This window comes from Pipistrellus hanaki (genome assembly GCF_964339955.1).
Source record: "Pipistrellus hanaki genome assembly, chromosome: 3".
Classification (NCBI taxonomy): domain Eukaryota; kingdom Metazoa; phylum Chordata; class Mammalia; order Chiroptera; family Vespertilionidae; genus Pipistrellus; species Pipistrellus hanaki.
In genome coordinates this window covers 172,529,844-172,544,890 of record NC_140505.1, presented here as the reverse complement: position 1 = coordinate 172,544,890, position 15,047 = coordinate 172,529,844, and the positions used below count along the sequence as shown (strand labels likewise).

The following is a 15,047-nucleotide window of genomic DNA, read 5'->3' as shown; positions in this document are numbered from 1 at the left end:
TCATGACAACACATATTTATTAAAGTTATGACATGGTTTCTCTACAATTATAATGTGAAGAATCAAAAACTTCAAAGAAATTTCAAAAAAATTACATTATTGGATTTTTGGTTAAAAAAAAGCATCCATTACAAGAAGGCCCCAGAACCTGTATGTAAAGTGATGAGCATTGAACTGTGCTGTGAAGTCTATTCTGAGCTAAGGTTGAAGGGAAACTAGAAATGGAAGGACACGCTCCCTCAGAGGACTCATGCATTTCATTTGATGAACATCTAGAAAGAACTAACCGGGTGGGGAAAGGAAAAACTATTTGCTATTCCAGAAGGCTGCATTTTAGCTTAATCTGGAGCATCTCACTTGGATTTCCTTCCATCCCCCAATTTTCACTAAATATTGTTGAAAACCGGAAACAAAATGGGAATTTCAAGCCACATCTACCTGATTGTCAATCTGCCTTTACCCACAAATGCGTTCTTGTGATCATTCATCATATTCATCTTCAGAATATTTATGACAAATATTTGTGAAATAACGTAATGTTTTGAGATTATAATCACAATTGGTTTACCTGTCTCTAAGTCCAGGTGCATATTAAATTAAAATAAGTTAATCCCTTGGGTTTTATGAGTGGATTAATAAAACAATGAAATACATTTAGGTTTAGGTGACATCATTTTGTGAACTACTAAGATATTTTAACTTCTAACATACTGTATTGATGCATTTTATACAATTAAAGTCTTCTCTTTCCTTTAAGATCTGTCATTTTTTATAGATGACTTTTCCTTTAGTTATAACATACTCTATTAATTCGTTATGGCCTCCAAACTGATAAATCAAATGCTCCCACCTAGAAAGAAATCAAACATTACTTCAATACATACAAGTAAAAATTATCACTATCCTTAAATGCTAATTTAAAAATTCATTCTCTAAAAATTTCTTTCTACCTATAGTTGATATTTGGACTTTAAAAAAATGGCATGTTACTAACTAGCCTATGATAAATCAAATAATGTTTAATAATACCATTTAAGTATTTGAACTTAAAATATTTGATTCAATTAAATAATGCACAAATGGTAACAACATCAACATTGTTGTTTTCAGTAGAGAGAGTGGCCATGGCTGGTGTGGCTCAACTGGTTGGAGTTTTGTCCTGTACACCAAAAGGTGGCTGGTTCAATTCCCAGTCAGGACACATACCCAGTTTGCAAGTTATGTACAGGAGGTGGCCAATCAATGCTTCTCTCTTTTTCTCTCATTCTCTTTCAAAAAAAATCAATGCTTCTCTCTCTTTCTCTCATTCTCTTTCAAAAAAAAAATAATAATAGTGAATTTTTTAAGAAAAGAAAATAAGAGTGGTGTATGACCACGGAGAGTAGAATTACAGAGCCACTCTCTTCTGTTGAAGGTGAGGTCCAAGAGCTGGGATAGGCTCACTAGAGTGAGGGACTGAAGATTTAGAACAAGAAGACTCACACTGTCACATGGGAGACCCAGATGGGAGACCCAGAGGTGAGTAGTAAGAAACCAGGGCAGGAACACCGATGTGAGGGCTTGGGATCCAGTAGGAATAAGAAGTGAGAGCAGTAACGATCAGAATCAGGGTGACAAGCTGACGTTGGGACCTGTGTGGCCCAGCGTAAGCAGGAGGTTACAGAAAAACAAAAACACATGCCAGAGGGCACAAGTCCAAAGTCCAGGTAGGAGAGGAGAAGCCTAGAGATCTAGGGAAGATAGAAGGTGGATGAAGAGACGGGAAAACAGAGTCTACCCTGAGGCTTAGGACTTGTAGAGAGACTTTGTTGTAAAAGGAGGAAGATAGACTGGACTGGGTAGCTTCCAAGCCAACATAGAGCCTGACACTAATTAGTGGGAAAGGGTTTTAAACCAGGTCTACCTCCCACAAAAGGCTTAAGACAGCTTAGCTGGGGACTCACCTGGATGCATTGATGATAATGAGATCTCCCTGTTTGCCAACTTCCAAAGATCCGTGTGTGTGAGATTTTCCCAGTGCATAAGCGGCATTGATGGTGGCTGCGGCCAAGGCCTCCGGCATGGACATTCTCATGTTTACACAGGCCAGATGCATGACCATGGGCTGAGACGGAAGAGGAAAGTGTCAGAGGAAAGTAGCAAGATGGGACATTTCTCAGCACAGCACAACAAATAATGGTGATTAAACATGTAGGTGGAAATAGCTTGATTGATAATGGGAACATTCAAACTTATACATAAAGGTTCTTATGCTTTAGAAAAAATTCCTTTATTATTGAGATTACCCCCAATTGTATTTAATATTTATTTACAACTTTCTCAGATCACTTAGTGTATAATATAAAGCTCCCTCCAGGCTTACTCACTAAAACTCCTTTGAACTTATCCTATTCTCTCCAAGGGAAAAATGGGCTATTATAAAGCCACAATGCCCAAGGCTATCAGAAAACTATGCAAACAGGACCTTTTCTCCTTCCTCTGTGCAGAAAAATCCAAATACACTACTATTTATTTTTTTCTTGTTACACAGAAAAGTTTTTTTCATGTTTGATACACTTTAAAATAAATATTTTTAAATCATTTATATGCTTGATAGAAGTTTGACATTCTGCTCTGAAAGGCATGTTAAAAATAATTACCATTGAAAAGCAATAGGCATTAGGGTTGAAGTCACTGCCCAAAGCAACTATTACTCCTTCATCTAACATCTTCCTGGCACGAGGTTGCTTCAGCCTAAGGGAGGGAGACAAAGAGGTCAGTGTCCAGAATGGGAGCTTTTGCGGAATAGATGTTCCAAATGGAAGGAGACTTAAGATATCCAACCCTCATTTCTTCTGGGAGAAGAAACAGAAACTCAAGGCTGAGTGCTTATTGATTGATATTTCATGACTGTAGTCTACATTAATGTATGTGTATAAGATCATAATAAGTTTCAGGAAAGCACTGATCAGGGATCAAACCTGCAACCTTTTGTTGTATGGGACAACACACCAAGCAACTGAGCCACCCAGCCAAGGCTTATGCAAATATTTTAACGTATAAAGCTTACTTCGTTTTTTGTTTTTTTTTCTAATTATAAAGGTAGTGCATACTGATTTTTCTTTAAATTAGAAACTCCAAAACTAGTTAAAAGAAAAGAAAAAGAGCCACCATCCCTAATCAGCCCACCACTGAAAGTCAATTTAGTTCTGAGCTCCTTCCTCAGAGTAATTCATTTCTGAACATCATTCCGGAATTGGCACCTTCCATGAGCTACGTTTTCTTGATCTGCATTATTAAGGGATTTGGAAGGGCAATGAGATGATAGGCATCTTGCAAGTCTGTGTCTTCACAACGTGTACTTGCAGCTCTTGTGTGGGCGTGAGGACGACCTCACCTGAGCATGTAGGCCGTGGTGGGCAGAAGGACTGCGGAGCACCCAGCCGTTGCCATGGCAGCAATGCCTTCATCGCTCACTTCTTCCAGGTGACTGATTGCCCGGGCTCCCAGTTCAGCCCCGAGCTAAGCAGAATGAACAGAGAGAAAAAGATTTAGCAGCAACAACAAATGAAGTGCCATAAAACTGCTTTTCCTGCCAAGATAAACAGCACTCCCTTATGAAGATTTCCTGTCAACTACCTCTCACAACCACAAGCCCCAAAATGGATAAAAGGTTTGTGATGGACATTCGTTTGAAAATTAGCTAGTGTGCTGCTTTAACAACTGTTTATCTACACAAATGCTTGCTGACATTTTTCAGACATTTGCTAAAAAAAGAAAAGGTTAATGGATCTTATGAATCAGAATAGAACACTGAGTAATATTGATAACAACATCTATTATAGCATCCTAAAATCACGATAAAAATGTATCTTGGAATACCACTGCTCTCAGTGAAAATCAGTTAAGAAAACAAACTTTAAAAATGCAAATCACCCAGAGAAAAGGAGCCATGGGTCAGACTGTTGGGCCTCAGAGGGAGGGAAGGGATAAAAGGGAGAGATCAACCAAAGGACTTATGTGCACACAAATGAGCCTAACCAGTGGTCAAGGACAATAGGGAGGTGGGGACATGAATAGGGGGGGATTGGAATGGGTGGTTGAGGACAAATATGTGATACCTTAATCAATAAAGAAATTAATTTAAAAAATGCAAATCATGTGTGTAATTTGAGAATGCTTCTTGAGCTTGAGTTCTCTCCAACAAAGTTTGGCTAGATTGTTAGAAAAAAACACACAAACAAACAAAAAAAAAACAAAACAAAACAAGAAGAGGCAATGCTATGAGGATCATGGAACCATTAACGAGGATTTTTTCTCAATTTTACAATTTTTTACATTTGAACACACACACACACACACACACACACACACACACACAATGCCCAGGGAGAAAGGTGGTATGTTAAGACATATTCCAAGGAGAGGAGAGGAGAGGAGACAATATTTGACATTACACTATAGCCCAGAGCGGCTGCAGTCCCCACACACCAGGGCAGGGAAGGCCCCTCAGCAGCAGCTGGCCCAGGTCTAAGAGCGTCCGGACCACAGGACAGACTATGCTCCCCCAGAAGAGTTCCCTTCTGACCTTGGAATCGACCTCACTTTTCCAAACTTGATTTGCTCATCCTGGGTACTGACCTCTATTGATTTAATTCACCTGTCACTCTCTACAGCCAAAAGTATCTTGTTGACCACCCCGTTCAGGTGTCATTTAACAAATATTCAACAACTGTTTACTTAGTAAAGGCCATGGGTGTGCCAGGCACTGCCTTAAGCTCCAGGGTCAGGGCTGTTTAAAACATGGGTGCAGTCCTCGGTGTTTGCAGTCCAGCAGGGATCGCAGAGGCAATTTTAACACTGTGGGGTAAGTACAGGAGGAGCTGTAACCCAACGCTGGAGAGCTTTGGGAAGGACCTCAGAGAAGCAAAGATGAAACATTGATGCCGAAACCGGTTTGGCTCAGTGGATAGAGCATCGGCCTGCGGACTGAAAGGTCCCAGGTTCGATTCTGGTCGAGGGCATGTACCTTGGTTGTGGGCACGTCCCCAATAGGGGGTGTGCAGGAGGCAGCTGATCGATGTTTCTCTCTCATGGATGTTTCTAGCTCTCTATCCCTCTCCCTTCCTCTCTGTAAAAAATCAATAAAATATATTTTAAAAAAGAAAAGAAGCATGAAATGGAGTTAGAATTAACGAGACAAAGGGGAGTTGGAGTTGGGATTAGAGAAACAATATGCGCAGAGGCTGGTAGTTTTATGCGGCTGATCCTAAGTAGACAGGATGAAGGTGGCGGAAAGTGAGAGGAGAGAGAAAGGAAGATAGAGTAATAAACTAGGGCTGGATCCTGGCAAGCCTACATATAGGGAGTTTGGAATTCGCCCTATGACCAATGGTAAGCCTTAGGTGGTTAACAGATTAAAGTGGAGGCAAGCTTAGAGGCAAGAGCAGTGGTTACAGGAATCCAGGTGAGAGCTGATGGTGGTTGGAGCCAGGTAGTGGGGTAAAGAGAGGGGGACCTACAGATATGCAGGAGGAAATTGGCAGGACTTGTTGGTTGGCTAAAATGTGGTAGATGAAGGGGACAGAAGCGTTAAGTGAGATTAGGTTTTTTATTTAGGCCACAGACAATGGTGTCCTCACTGGGGCAGGAAACACAGGGCACAATTTGGAAGTGATTTTAGAAGCTCAAGCAGGCCACGTGGCTAAGACACATGTGGGGTATCTACATCTGTATTTATACCCAAGAGCAGTTGTTCATTTAGCTCCTCACCCCACTCACAAGCTGTCTTATTCACTGATGAGATCTCTGTGCCTTCAATAGTGCCTGGCACACACTAGACACTCAAATATTTGTTGAAAGCGAAGGTAAATAAATCTTGGTAAGACCTATAGATTTAAGATCATGTCCTGGTTATTAATGGTGTGCTTCACTCACGTTCATCTGAAAGATGCCACGGAAAACCTTAGGAGCTGCATGTGAAATTAACAGACTCTGCTAGTATGGCTTTCTGTACCAACCAAAATAGGTTGTGGATTTAGTCAGTGAGATCACAAAGGTACTTCTTTCCTACTAACATCACCAGCAGGTGATAATAAAAGTAAATTACCAGGCTGGCCGAAGTGGCGTCGACCTGTGAACCAGGAGGTCACAGTTCAATTCCCATTCAGGGCACACGCCTGAGTTGCAGACTTGATCCCCAGTAAGGGGCATGTAGGAGGCAGCCAATCAATGGTTATCTCCCTCTCCCTTCCTCCCTGAAATTAAAGAACAAAAAAACAAACAAACAAACAAACAAACAAACAAAAAACCAGCAAAAAAGCAAATTTCTAATAGAGGTAAGGGATTCCAAGGCTCAGCCTGAGCTAGCTGTACGTTGTACAAACAAATTTCTGCACTTTCTATCTTTTCAGAAGGCCACTCCTGTCTTTGAACAAACCAGGTAAGTTTTCCATAACATGAGTGTTGACAAAGGAAAAACCAAAAGTCAGCTGTACCTCCGCAGCCTTCATTGGATGGAGTTCATCCCCGTGGAAGTTAATCTGTAACCCTATGTCCTTTCCACCTTGAAGAATCCTTCTGGTAGAATCTAGATCAAAGACACCCTTCTCACAGAACACATCTATGTTGTCAACGTGAATCTGCCCATTTCTGCCAAGCTCCTTCAGCTTTGGGAGGTGGTTATTGATGATGTCATCAGCAGCTTCAGTAGCAGTTTTTCCTCTGAGGAAAGAAAAGAACATTTCCATGGGCAAATATAGTTTTTAACTGAAAGAAGGGTTGGGTTTTTTTTTGTTTGTTTTTTTTAGGTTTTTTTTTTTTTTTTTTTTTTTTGGTGTTTGGGGAACCTGAGAAACTATAGGTAAATGACCTCAAGCCCCAGAAAAGTGCAGAAAGAATCAAAACTATTAACAATTGTGACATGCCTACAAAGCAGAGGTATTAATAAGACTTCTATATGCTCTGACCCTATTCACAGAGACTCTGACCCTATTCACAGAGACTCATCCATTCTGGCACACCAGTGTTGCCTTTGGGAATGCTGGCAAGGTCATCTGGCTGGAAAAAAACAGAATCTACGCCCTAACTGATTTGGCTCAGTGGATAGCATGTCAGCCTTTGGACTCAAGGGTCCCAGGTTTGATCCCAGTCAAGGGTATGTACCTTGGTTGCAGGGATGTGCAGGAGGAAGCTGGTTGATAATACTCTCTCATCAACATTTCTGACTCTCTATCCCTCTCCCTTCCTCTTTATAAAAAAAATTAATAAAATATATTAAAAACAACAACAACAAAAAACACACACAAAAGAATCTACTTGTCAAGGGCACCTAGAGGGCATCCTGGAGACTTCAGCAGTGGTTCTCAACCTGTGGGTTGCCTAAGACAATCGGAAAACACAGATATTTACATTATGATTCATTAACAGTAGCAAAATTACAGTTATGAAGTAGCAATAAAATAATTTTATGGTTGGGGGTCACCACAACATGAGGAAATTATTATATGGTCGTGGCATTAGAAAAGTTGAGAACCACTGATCTACACTATTTCTAAAAGCATCTGCCTAAGGCTTCCTGTCTCACCATCTGGGGACATGGGAGAAGAGGCTAGTAGAAGGCCCCAACATTCTCACTAAGATTCTGGGGTAGTTACATACTAGGAAGGGCTGGGCTTTTGAAGTCAAATACACACAGAGCTCTGCCACTTGCTGGCTATCTGACTATGTGGACATGCGATTTAGCTGTCCTTTGGCACACACTGAGCCTCGGGCTTTATCCCTCGCCATCGAGATGCAGACCTCTATGTAATTCGTTCCCGCTTTTTAATAATAAATGTCAGTCAATTTCTTTAGTTCCTCTGAAGATGGCACACACAAAATTATCATTAAAAAATGTTATGTTTTAGAGTTCTCAGAAACGAAATATATTTATAAAATACGTAAATTCTTTTTTCAAATAATTTTTTGCAAGCCTGTGACATTTATATATCTAAGTTGTCACAACCTAAACCTGCACTGAGACTGTGGAGTAGCTTGTGAATTTCCGAGTCCTGCCTTTCTTTGGGATCATTAGCTCTGGGACTGCCTTCCGGCCTGAAAATGCCAGGACACAGAAGATGCAGATGCAGCAGGAGACAGCCACCACATCTCTCTCTGTTAACCAACAGAGTTGTGAGCACCTCCTCTTCCTTCACCATCAGGGGGCTAGCCAAGTGATGGGTCTGGTGGGTAACGGGTCTAGGGGTTACCTCTCTAGAACCATGTGTGAGGTGACTGGCCATCAGAACCACACCACCTTCCCAAGGACGTCTACAGATCTCTCTGCAAGAGCTAAAGCTGTGAGCCGCCCTGGGGGAAAGCGGCTCCCTCAATGCCCGCCCAAGGTACACGCCGGTCCATCGGCTGCGGTTACTTTGGCACGGAGTGAGCCCCGCAGTACGTGGCCGAGATGCCGATGGGCATCTGCCGCCGGGCGCGCTCGATCACGCGGAGCATCTTGAGCTCGGTGTCCAGGTCGAGGCCGTAGCCACTCTTGCACTCCACCAGCGTGGTGCCCGCCCGCAGCATGGCCTGCAGCCGCTGCTGGAAGGAGCCCAGCAGCTCCTCCTCTGAGGCCTGGCGCGTGCGCTCCACCGTGAAGTTGATCCCTCCTCCGGCCTGGTGGATTTCCATGTACGTGGCTCCTGCCAACTGAAAACCAGCTCCCGGTTAGGCAGGGCACATGCAGGGAGTGGAGGGGGGGGGGGGGGGGGGAGGCGGTAATGATATTCAAAATGATTCACAGTCTGTATACCAGGGCGCTAGCCCAGTGGTCCGCAAACTCATTAGCCAACAGAGCCACATATCAACAGGACAACGATTGAAATTTCTTTTGAAAAGAAATTTCGAAAGCCGGCTTCTGCGCATGGGCCATGAAGTTTCAATCGCACTGTGCGTGCGGGCCCACAGGTGGTATTTTGTGGAAGAGCCACACTCAAGGGGCCAAAGAGCCACATGTGGCTCGAGAGCCGCCTTTTGCCGACCACTGCACTAGCGATCAGAAAAGAGGTGGGGGGCAGGGAAATACTGGGGTGGCAGAGATGCAAGATGTGGTGGAGACTTCTGGCCTCAGGGCAGTGGCAATTTACCACTGGGTACAAAAGTATTTCGGTATTTTAACAACCCAGTCTTCCCCAGTGTATACCAGTGAACTCTCCACCTACCCCTCAGCACCTTTAACAAAACAAAACAAAGCTAAGCTATTCCGGGGAGGGCCCCACTGCAATCATTCAGATCTCCACCAAAGAGACCTCAGCATTTGGCCACAAGAGTTTGGGACCTGACCTCTGTGGCTCAAGCAAATGAAGAGGCTCTTGGTGGGGTGCCACTGGGCTCCTGTGTCTCTGGGCCTGAGCAGGAGTGTGGTGCAAACCCAGCATGCCTGCCCGGGGTCTCTGCCATTTTCATCTGGGTTCTGCCATGGCCAGCTGGTGAACTCAACGGACACCCTTCCCTCTGTGGACCTCACTTTCCACATCTATACAATGGGAGAATTCTATTGCAAATCTCTAAGGTTGCTTTTTAGAAACCTGGCTCTGAAACTCTGTGATTTAATAAAGAAGTCTTAAAAGCAGCTCTAGTTTGTTGAGGAAGGTACTTAAAATCTGAGAATGTTTTCTTTCCCTAAATAATGTGATTTAGCTGTTAGCATACAGACTATCTTAGAAACAATGTGACAAAAAGGTATGGAGAAAACTCAAGTGTGTATTCCCAAAAGGAAAAAGCCAACCTGGAAAGGCTACATATTGTATGATTCCAACTATATGACATTCCGGAAAAAGCCAAAGTGTGGAGACAGTATAAGGATCAGTGGTTGCCAGGGGTGGGGGAAGAAAGGAATGGAGAGGCAGAGTGCAGAGGATTTTGAGGGCCGTGTAACCACTCTGTATGATCCTACAATGGTGGGTACATGTCCTTATACACTTGTCCAAACCCAAGGTAATGTAAATAAGGACTCTGCGTGATAATGGTGTGTCAATGTAGTTTCCATTGTAACAAATGTACCTCTCTGCTGGAGGATGTTGAAAATGGGGAAAGACTGGGGTGTTGGATGGAAGGTATGTGGGAAATTTCTGTAACTTCCACTCAGTCTTGTTGTGAACCTAAAACTGCTCTAAAAACTAAATTCTGCTAAAAACAAACAATGTAAAATTGGCTCCAACTAGTGATTTGAGGGTCTACATCTAATTAATGACTGATATTTTATGTTTCTTAATAAATCTAATTTTTCTTCTGGAAAAAATGAGAACAATATAAGACTTATTTTATTTTTGTTGTGAGCAGTATATTTTTCCTGGTTTGACCCTAATGAACGGTGATTTTCAAACTGTTTCCTGGAGCCTTTTCAAAGGCTCCCAGAACTGGTGGGATGGATTGGGAGAAGAAAAAGAGAGGAGAAATCAGTGAGTGAGGCAGCTCAGTGCTGTTAGAGCGAAGATCCTACAGTTAAACATTTTTGAAAACTATTATATTTAAAGGGACTGTTAGTCCTGTGCATAGAATAAAGATTTTGGACAGTTATAAACTAGTTAGTTTTGTTCTGATTCATTTTCCATAGTCCATGGCAGTAAAAATATCCTTAAAAAGACACATAAGCAAAGACACAATGTCAAATCTATGTGGCAAAGCCTGACAGCCCACGGACTCTTTAGAAAAGACTTGTCTGTGTTTGTTTGTGCTTCATTTTGATTTGCAGTCATTCATTGCAATTACCTTCATTGCAAACTCGTGAACTCTCTCACCAGCCCATACTGGATGTGTGTGTGCATCCACCAAACCTGTAATCAAAAATCAAATCATTTTTAAAGTTAAGAACTAGAAAGCCCTTAGACAGCAGGCCCAATACACATCTTGCCCTTTGGAAAGCATGAGGTGGTCAACCATCTTGGAGGGGGTAGAAGAGCAAGAATTTGACTATTAGAGGCCGGCTCTAACAGAGGAGGGTGACTCAACATAGTGAAAATATTCCTTAAAAAAAAAAAAAAGTACAGCTCCTTTTGCCCATTAAGCCCATGCTCACCAAGCGAGCTTTTGAAATAGGATGTCAACTCTGAGTTGAGCAAAACCAATGACCATATCACCAAGCTGATAATCTGGGTGTGAAAACAGAATCCCATACAATCCCTACTGTCAACCTTGAGAAAGAAAACTATGAAAGCAGAAAGATGGATCTTTCTTCAAGAAAGAAATATATTTTAATTAAAGAGAAACTATAAAGCAACCACGTGGAACTTTTGTTTACCATGGTACAATTCAGAAAAGTGTGTCTTCCCAGGTTATTTAAAATACCTCATGGATCAACTGGCTGATTAGTGGGTTCTGACTTGGAGTACAATCAAAAGTCCCTATTCAGATCACCTTCTGTTGTATTCTGTGCTTCCTCGTAAGGTTTCACCCTGATTTTATCTTCTGTCTCCCAAGAGCCAGAAGGTAGAAACTGTCAAATATACACAACACATACTTGGATAAATATTAGCCTCTGTATTTGCACAGAACTCAGAGTTTGTGAAAACTTGTTTCAAATCATTACACAAAGCCATAAAACATAGGTCATATAGGAGGAAATGGTAAATAAGCTGATTCTGTTGTCAATCACCAAAGATACATCTTTGGTAAAACCTCTAGGGGTTTTTCTATCTAGAAATGGGTCTTTTGTTTCACACTCTGTATTCGTTAAAGTATATTCTGGTAGTGGAGGTAGCAGTTTTCCTTATTTGCCCTCCCTATAAAACGCATTAATAAAATTCTTCTCACTGTTTTTTCTTTTTTAACCTAAACACAACACACCTGGTCTCTCTTCATTATCAGAGTGGGAAGAAGTGGAATGAATGGATGGGTCTGAGTTCCCAACTTGCCCTTTACCTGTTTAGCAATCAAGAGTAAGATATATCACCTCTAAACTTCAGTATTCTAATCTGTAACAAGCCGACAATGATCTTACCTTACAGGGCAGTAAATTGTAATTATTTTATTCTAATATCATTGTAAGACCTTCTTTAAAACAAGCTACCACTCTTCCTCTTGACTAACACTGCATTCGTGGTTTTACTGAAAAGAGGTTGATACCCGGCAGGATGCATTTCCCAGAACAGTCAATTCTTTCTTCAAACGTTGCTTCGGAAAACTGTTCTTGGATAACATCAGCAGGACCAATGGCTTTTATCAACCCATCCCTGAAGAAAAATCAAGGAATCATTACTACTGTTTGGGGAAACATTGTGGGAAATCTGACTTATGATTTAAAATATGTTATCGATGTCTCTTGGTGTCAGTCAACATTTACTGTATTTCTTTTTTGAAGTTCTGTCTTTGGAAAAGTGGCTCTAGCCACCTGTAAGGCAAAAGGTCAACTCCTGTGTAGCAGATAATGCTAGTTGTTCTCTGAGACCAATGTTCCCTTTTCTCAAGGTGCTAGATTCCTAAAGTTTAGCTGGACACATGATCACTCAGAGTAAAGATACATTTCCTGTCTCTTGACAACCTGGTGTGGCCATGTGACCAAGTTTAGCCAATAGGATGGCTTTCTCTTCCTCTTTCCTAATGGAAATAATAGACTCCAAGAGAGATGGCGCAGCCCTGTGGGATGATGGAGTGACTAGGAGCATAGGGGTCCTGCACAACGGAGCAAGATAGTGGGGCCTGAATACTCAGGACTCTGGATTGTGGCAGTCAGCTGGCCCTGGATCCTTACTTTTGTGCAGTTCCGTTAACTGATTTTAACAGATCTTGACAGTAACACTGGAAATGGTTGGATCCCTTTGTTAATTAAAAACACACAGTCCCTAAAAGTTGGACTCTGACACAGCTCAGCGAAGAGGTGGGACCGATGGCTCTTGCACAAGTCCTGCCACGTAGCTCTCCCATTCAAATTGGCATCCAGCCCCCATTCCCACCCCAGGCCCGCCCTCCCCAACTGGCTGTTCTGCTGTTACTCACTTCTAGCAGGAAGTGCAGGAGGTTTAAGGAAAATAATTAAAAATGCCCTCGATTTCTGGTGGCTGAACCTTAATTTCTATTACCCCAAACCATCACCATCTTTTTGGTGTAGTTTGTTGTAGTTCCCAAGCTTTAGTGCACAGAAGAAGGGGGTGGGAGAGGTGTTTATAAAAATTCAGGTCTGAGAACTCCACCCACAGAGATGCTGACTTAAAAGATCTGGGGATGAGGGGGGAAAAAAAAGGATCTGTGGATGAAGGTAGGGGGGAGGTGGCGGGTCTGAAATCCCTCTCTCTCTCTCTCTCTCTCTCTCTCTTCCTCTCTCTCTCTATCTCTATCTCTATCTCTATCTCTATCTCTATCTCTATCTCTATCTCTATCTCTATCTCTATCTCTATCTCTATCTCTATCTCTATCTCTCATCTCAAGCCATCTGACGCGGGTAGTCCCTTGACCACACCTCAAGAAGTACTGGGAAGAACCCCAACCCCTTCTGATCGTTGGACAATGATCTTTTACCCGCAGAGGCATTCCAGTGCCATGTGCAGCTTGAGTGAGTTTTTTCCCACCGAATGACAACCCGAGACCCTTATTTTTTACATGTTAGCAACAGGCTCCTAAAAGGCGGTCCAGCCCATGTCTCAGCGGAGGTTTTTTACCCGGTTTCCCTCCACAGCGCACACATTCTGGGAAAAGCGCCCCGCGGGGACCTGCCGGGCGGGCCCCTCCACCCCGCAGCCACTTACGTGCCCACCACCAGGCTGGCGCCCTCCAGCAGCGCCAGGCCGCGCGGCGCGCCCCGCGCCAGGCAGCGCTCCCCGCGCGCGCACACCAGCACCGCCTGCCGCGCGTTCTCCAGCAGGAGGCGGTGGTCGCCGGCCATGGCGCTGCGGCTCGCGAGCCGGTGTCCCCGGGCAGTGGCCGCGGAGGGACGGCGGAGGAGGGGACAGGCCCGCAGGCGGCGCCGGGGCCGGAGGGTGGACCGGGGGCGGGCGCTCGCTGCCCTTCCGGACCCAGGACGGAGGCGCGCTTCCCCCACGCCTCCAGACCTTGGCAATGGCAATGATGGCACCGAGGATCGGAATGCTGATCAATAATCAGTGTGATCGCCCCAGCCGGTGTGGTTCCGTGGAGAGGGACTCGGCCTGCGGACTGAAGGGTCCCAGGTTCCATTCCGGTCAAGGGCACGTGCCCAGGTGGCGGGCTGGATCCCCGGTAGGGGGCGTGCCATCGGCAGCTGATGAATGATTTTCTCGTTATTGATGTTTCTATCTTTCTCTCCTTCTCTCTTCCTCTCTGAAATCAATAAAAATAAATATATTTAAAAAAATAATCAATGTTGCCGAAACCGGTTTGGCTCAGTGGATGGAGCGTCGGCCTGCGGACTGGAAGATCCCAGGTTCGATTCCGGTCAAGGGCATGTACCTTGGTTGCGGGCACGTCCCCAGTAGGGGGTGTGCAAGAGGCAGCTGATCAATTATTCTCTCATTGATGTTTCTAACTCTCTATCCCTCTCCCTTCCTCTCTATAAAAAAAATCAATAAAATATATTTTAAAAAATAATTAATGCTATAATAAATTTTTTAAATATATTTTTTATTGATTTTTATACAGAGAGGAAGGGAGAGAGATAGAGAGTTAGAAACATCGATGAGAGAGAGTCATCGATCAGCTGCCTCTTGCACACCCCCTACTGGGGACATGCCCGCAACCAAGGTACATGCCCTTGACCGGAATCGAACCGGGACCCTTCAGTCCCCAAGCCGATGCTCTATCCACTGAGCCAAACCGGTCCCGGCATAATTTTTTTTTTTTTTTTTTTGGTCGTCTTGCCACGTGCCGGGTAAATGTGGTACAGATTATTTTCCCTACTTAACCAATAAATAAGCCGAAGGTCGGTCGCCTGGAGAGAGAAAGGTGGGCTGCGGGAAACCGCTGCCCGGGGGGCGGGGGGTGGGCAGCCCGAGGCGGAGAACCGCCCGCAGGGAAACCTGGGGGCGGGGAGGAGGGGCGCGGTGGGGGGTCGCGCGGCCGCGAAGCGCGAAACGGGTGGTGGCGGGTGCCAGGCTCCTTTCGGTTGGCCAGCTCCAGTC

At 43.9% G+C, this 15,047-nt stretch overlaps 1 protein-coding gene across 1 annotated transcript; it reads right to left on the bottom strand.

Moving 5' to 3' along the window:
• AMDHD1 (amidohydrolase domain containing 1) lies at positions 1 to 13,933 on the bottom strand. Its single transcript, XM_084878108.1, has 9 exons — positions 13,701 to 13,933; positions 12,085 to 12,191; positions 10,732 to 10,796; positions 8,393 to 8,670; positions 6,477 to 6,702; positions 3,377 to 3,501; positions 2,640 to 2,733; positions 1,944 to 2,104; positions 1 to 850 (listed from the first exon to the last, which is right to left on the bottom strand). The coding sequence occupies exons 1-9, from the start codon at positions 13,835 to 13,837 to the stop codon at positions 763 to 765; spliced, it is 1,281 nt and encodes a 426-aa protein (XP_084734234.1). The 5' UTR covers positions 13,838 to 13,933; the 3' UTR covers positions 1 to 762.
• Positions 13,934 to 15,047: the final 1,114 nt, after the last annotated feature.

Bases quoted from the DNA above. Each gene is read 5' to 3' on its own strand.
- AMDHD1 (XM_084878108.1), bottom strand. From the start codon at position 13,837: ATGGCCGGCGACCACCGCCTCCTGCTGGAGAACGCGCGGCAGGCGGTG. The intron at 8,671-10,731 runs GTAATTGCAATG...GCTGGTTTTCAG, and splicing joins TTCACGAGTTTGCAATGAAG to TTGGCAGGAGCCACGTACAT. The intron at 851-1,943 runs GTGAGTCCCCAG...ATTTCTTTCTAG, and splicing joins ATTATCATCAATGCATCCAG to GTGGGAGCATTTGATTTATC.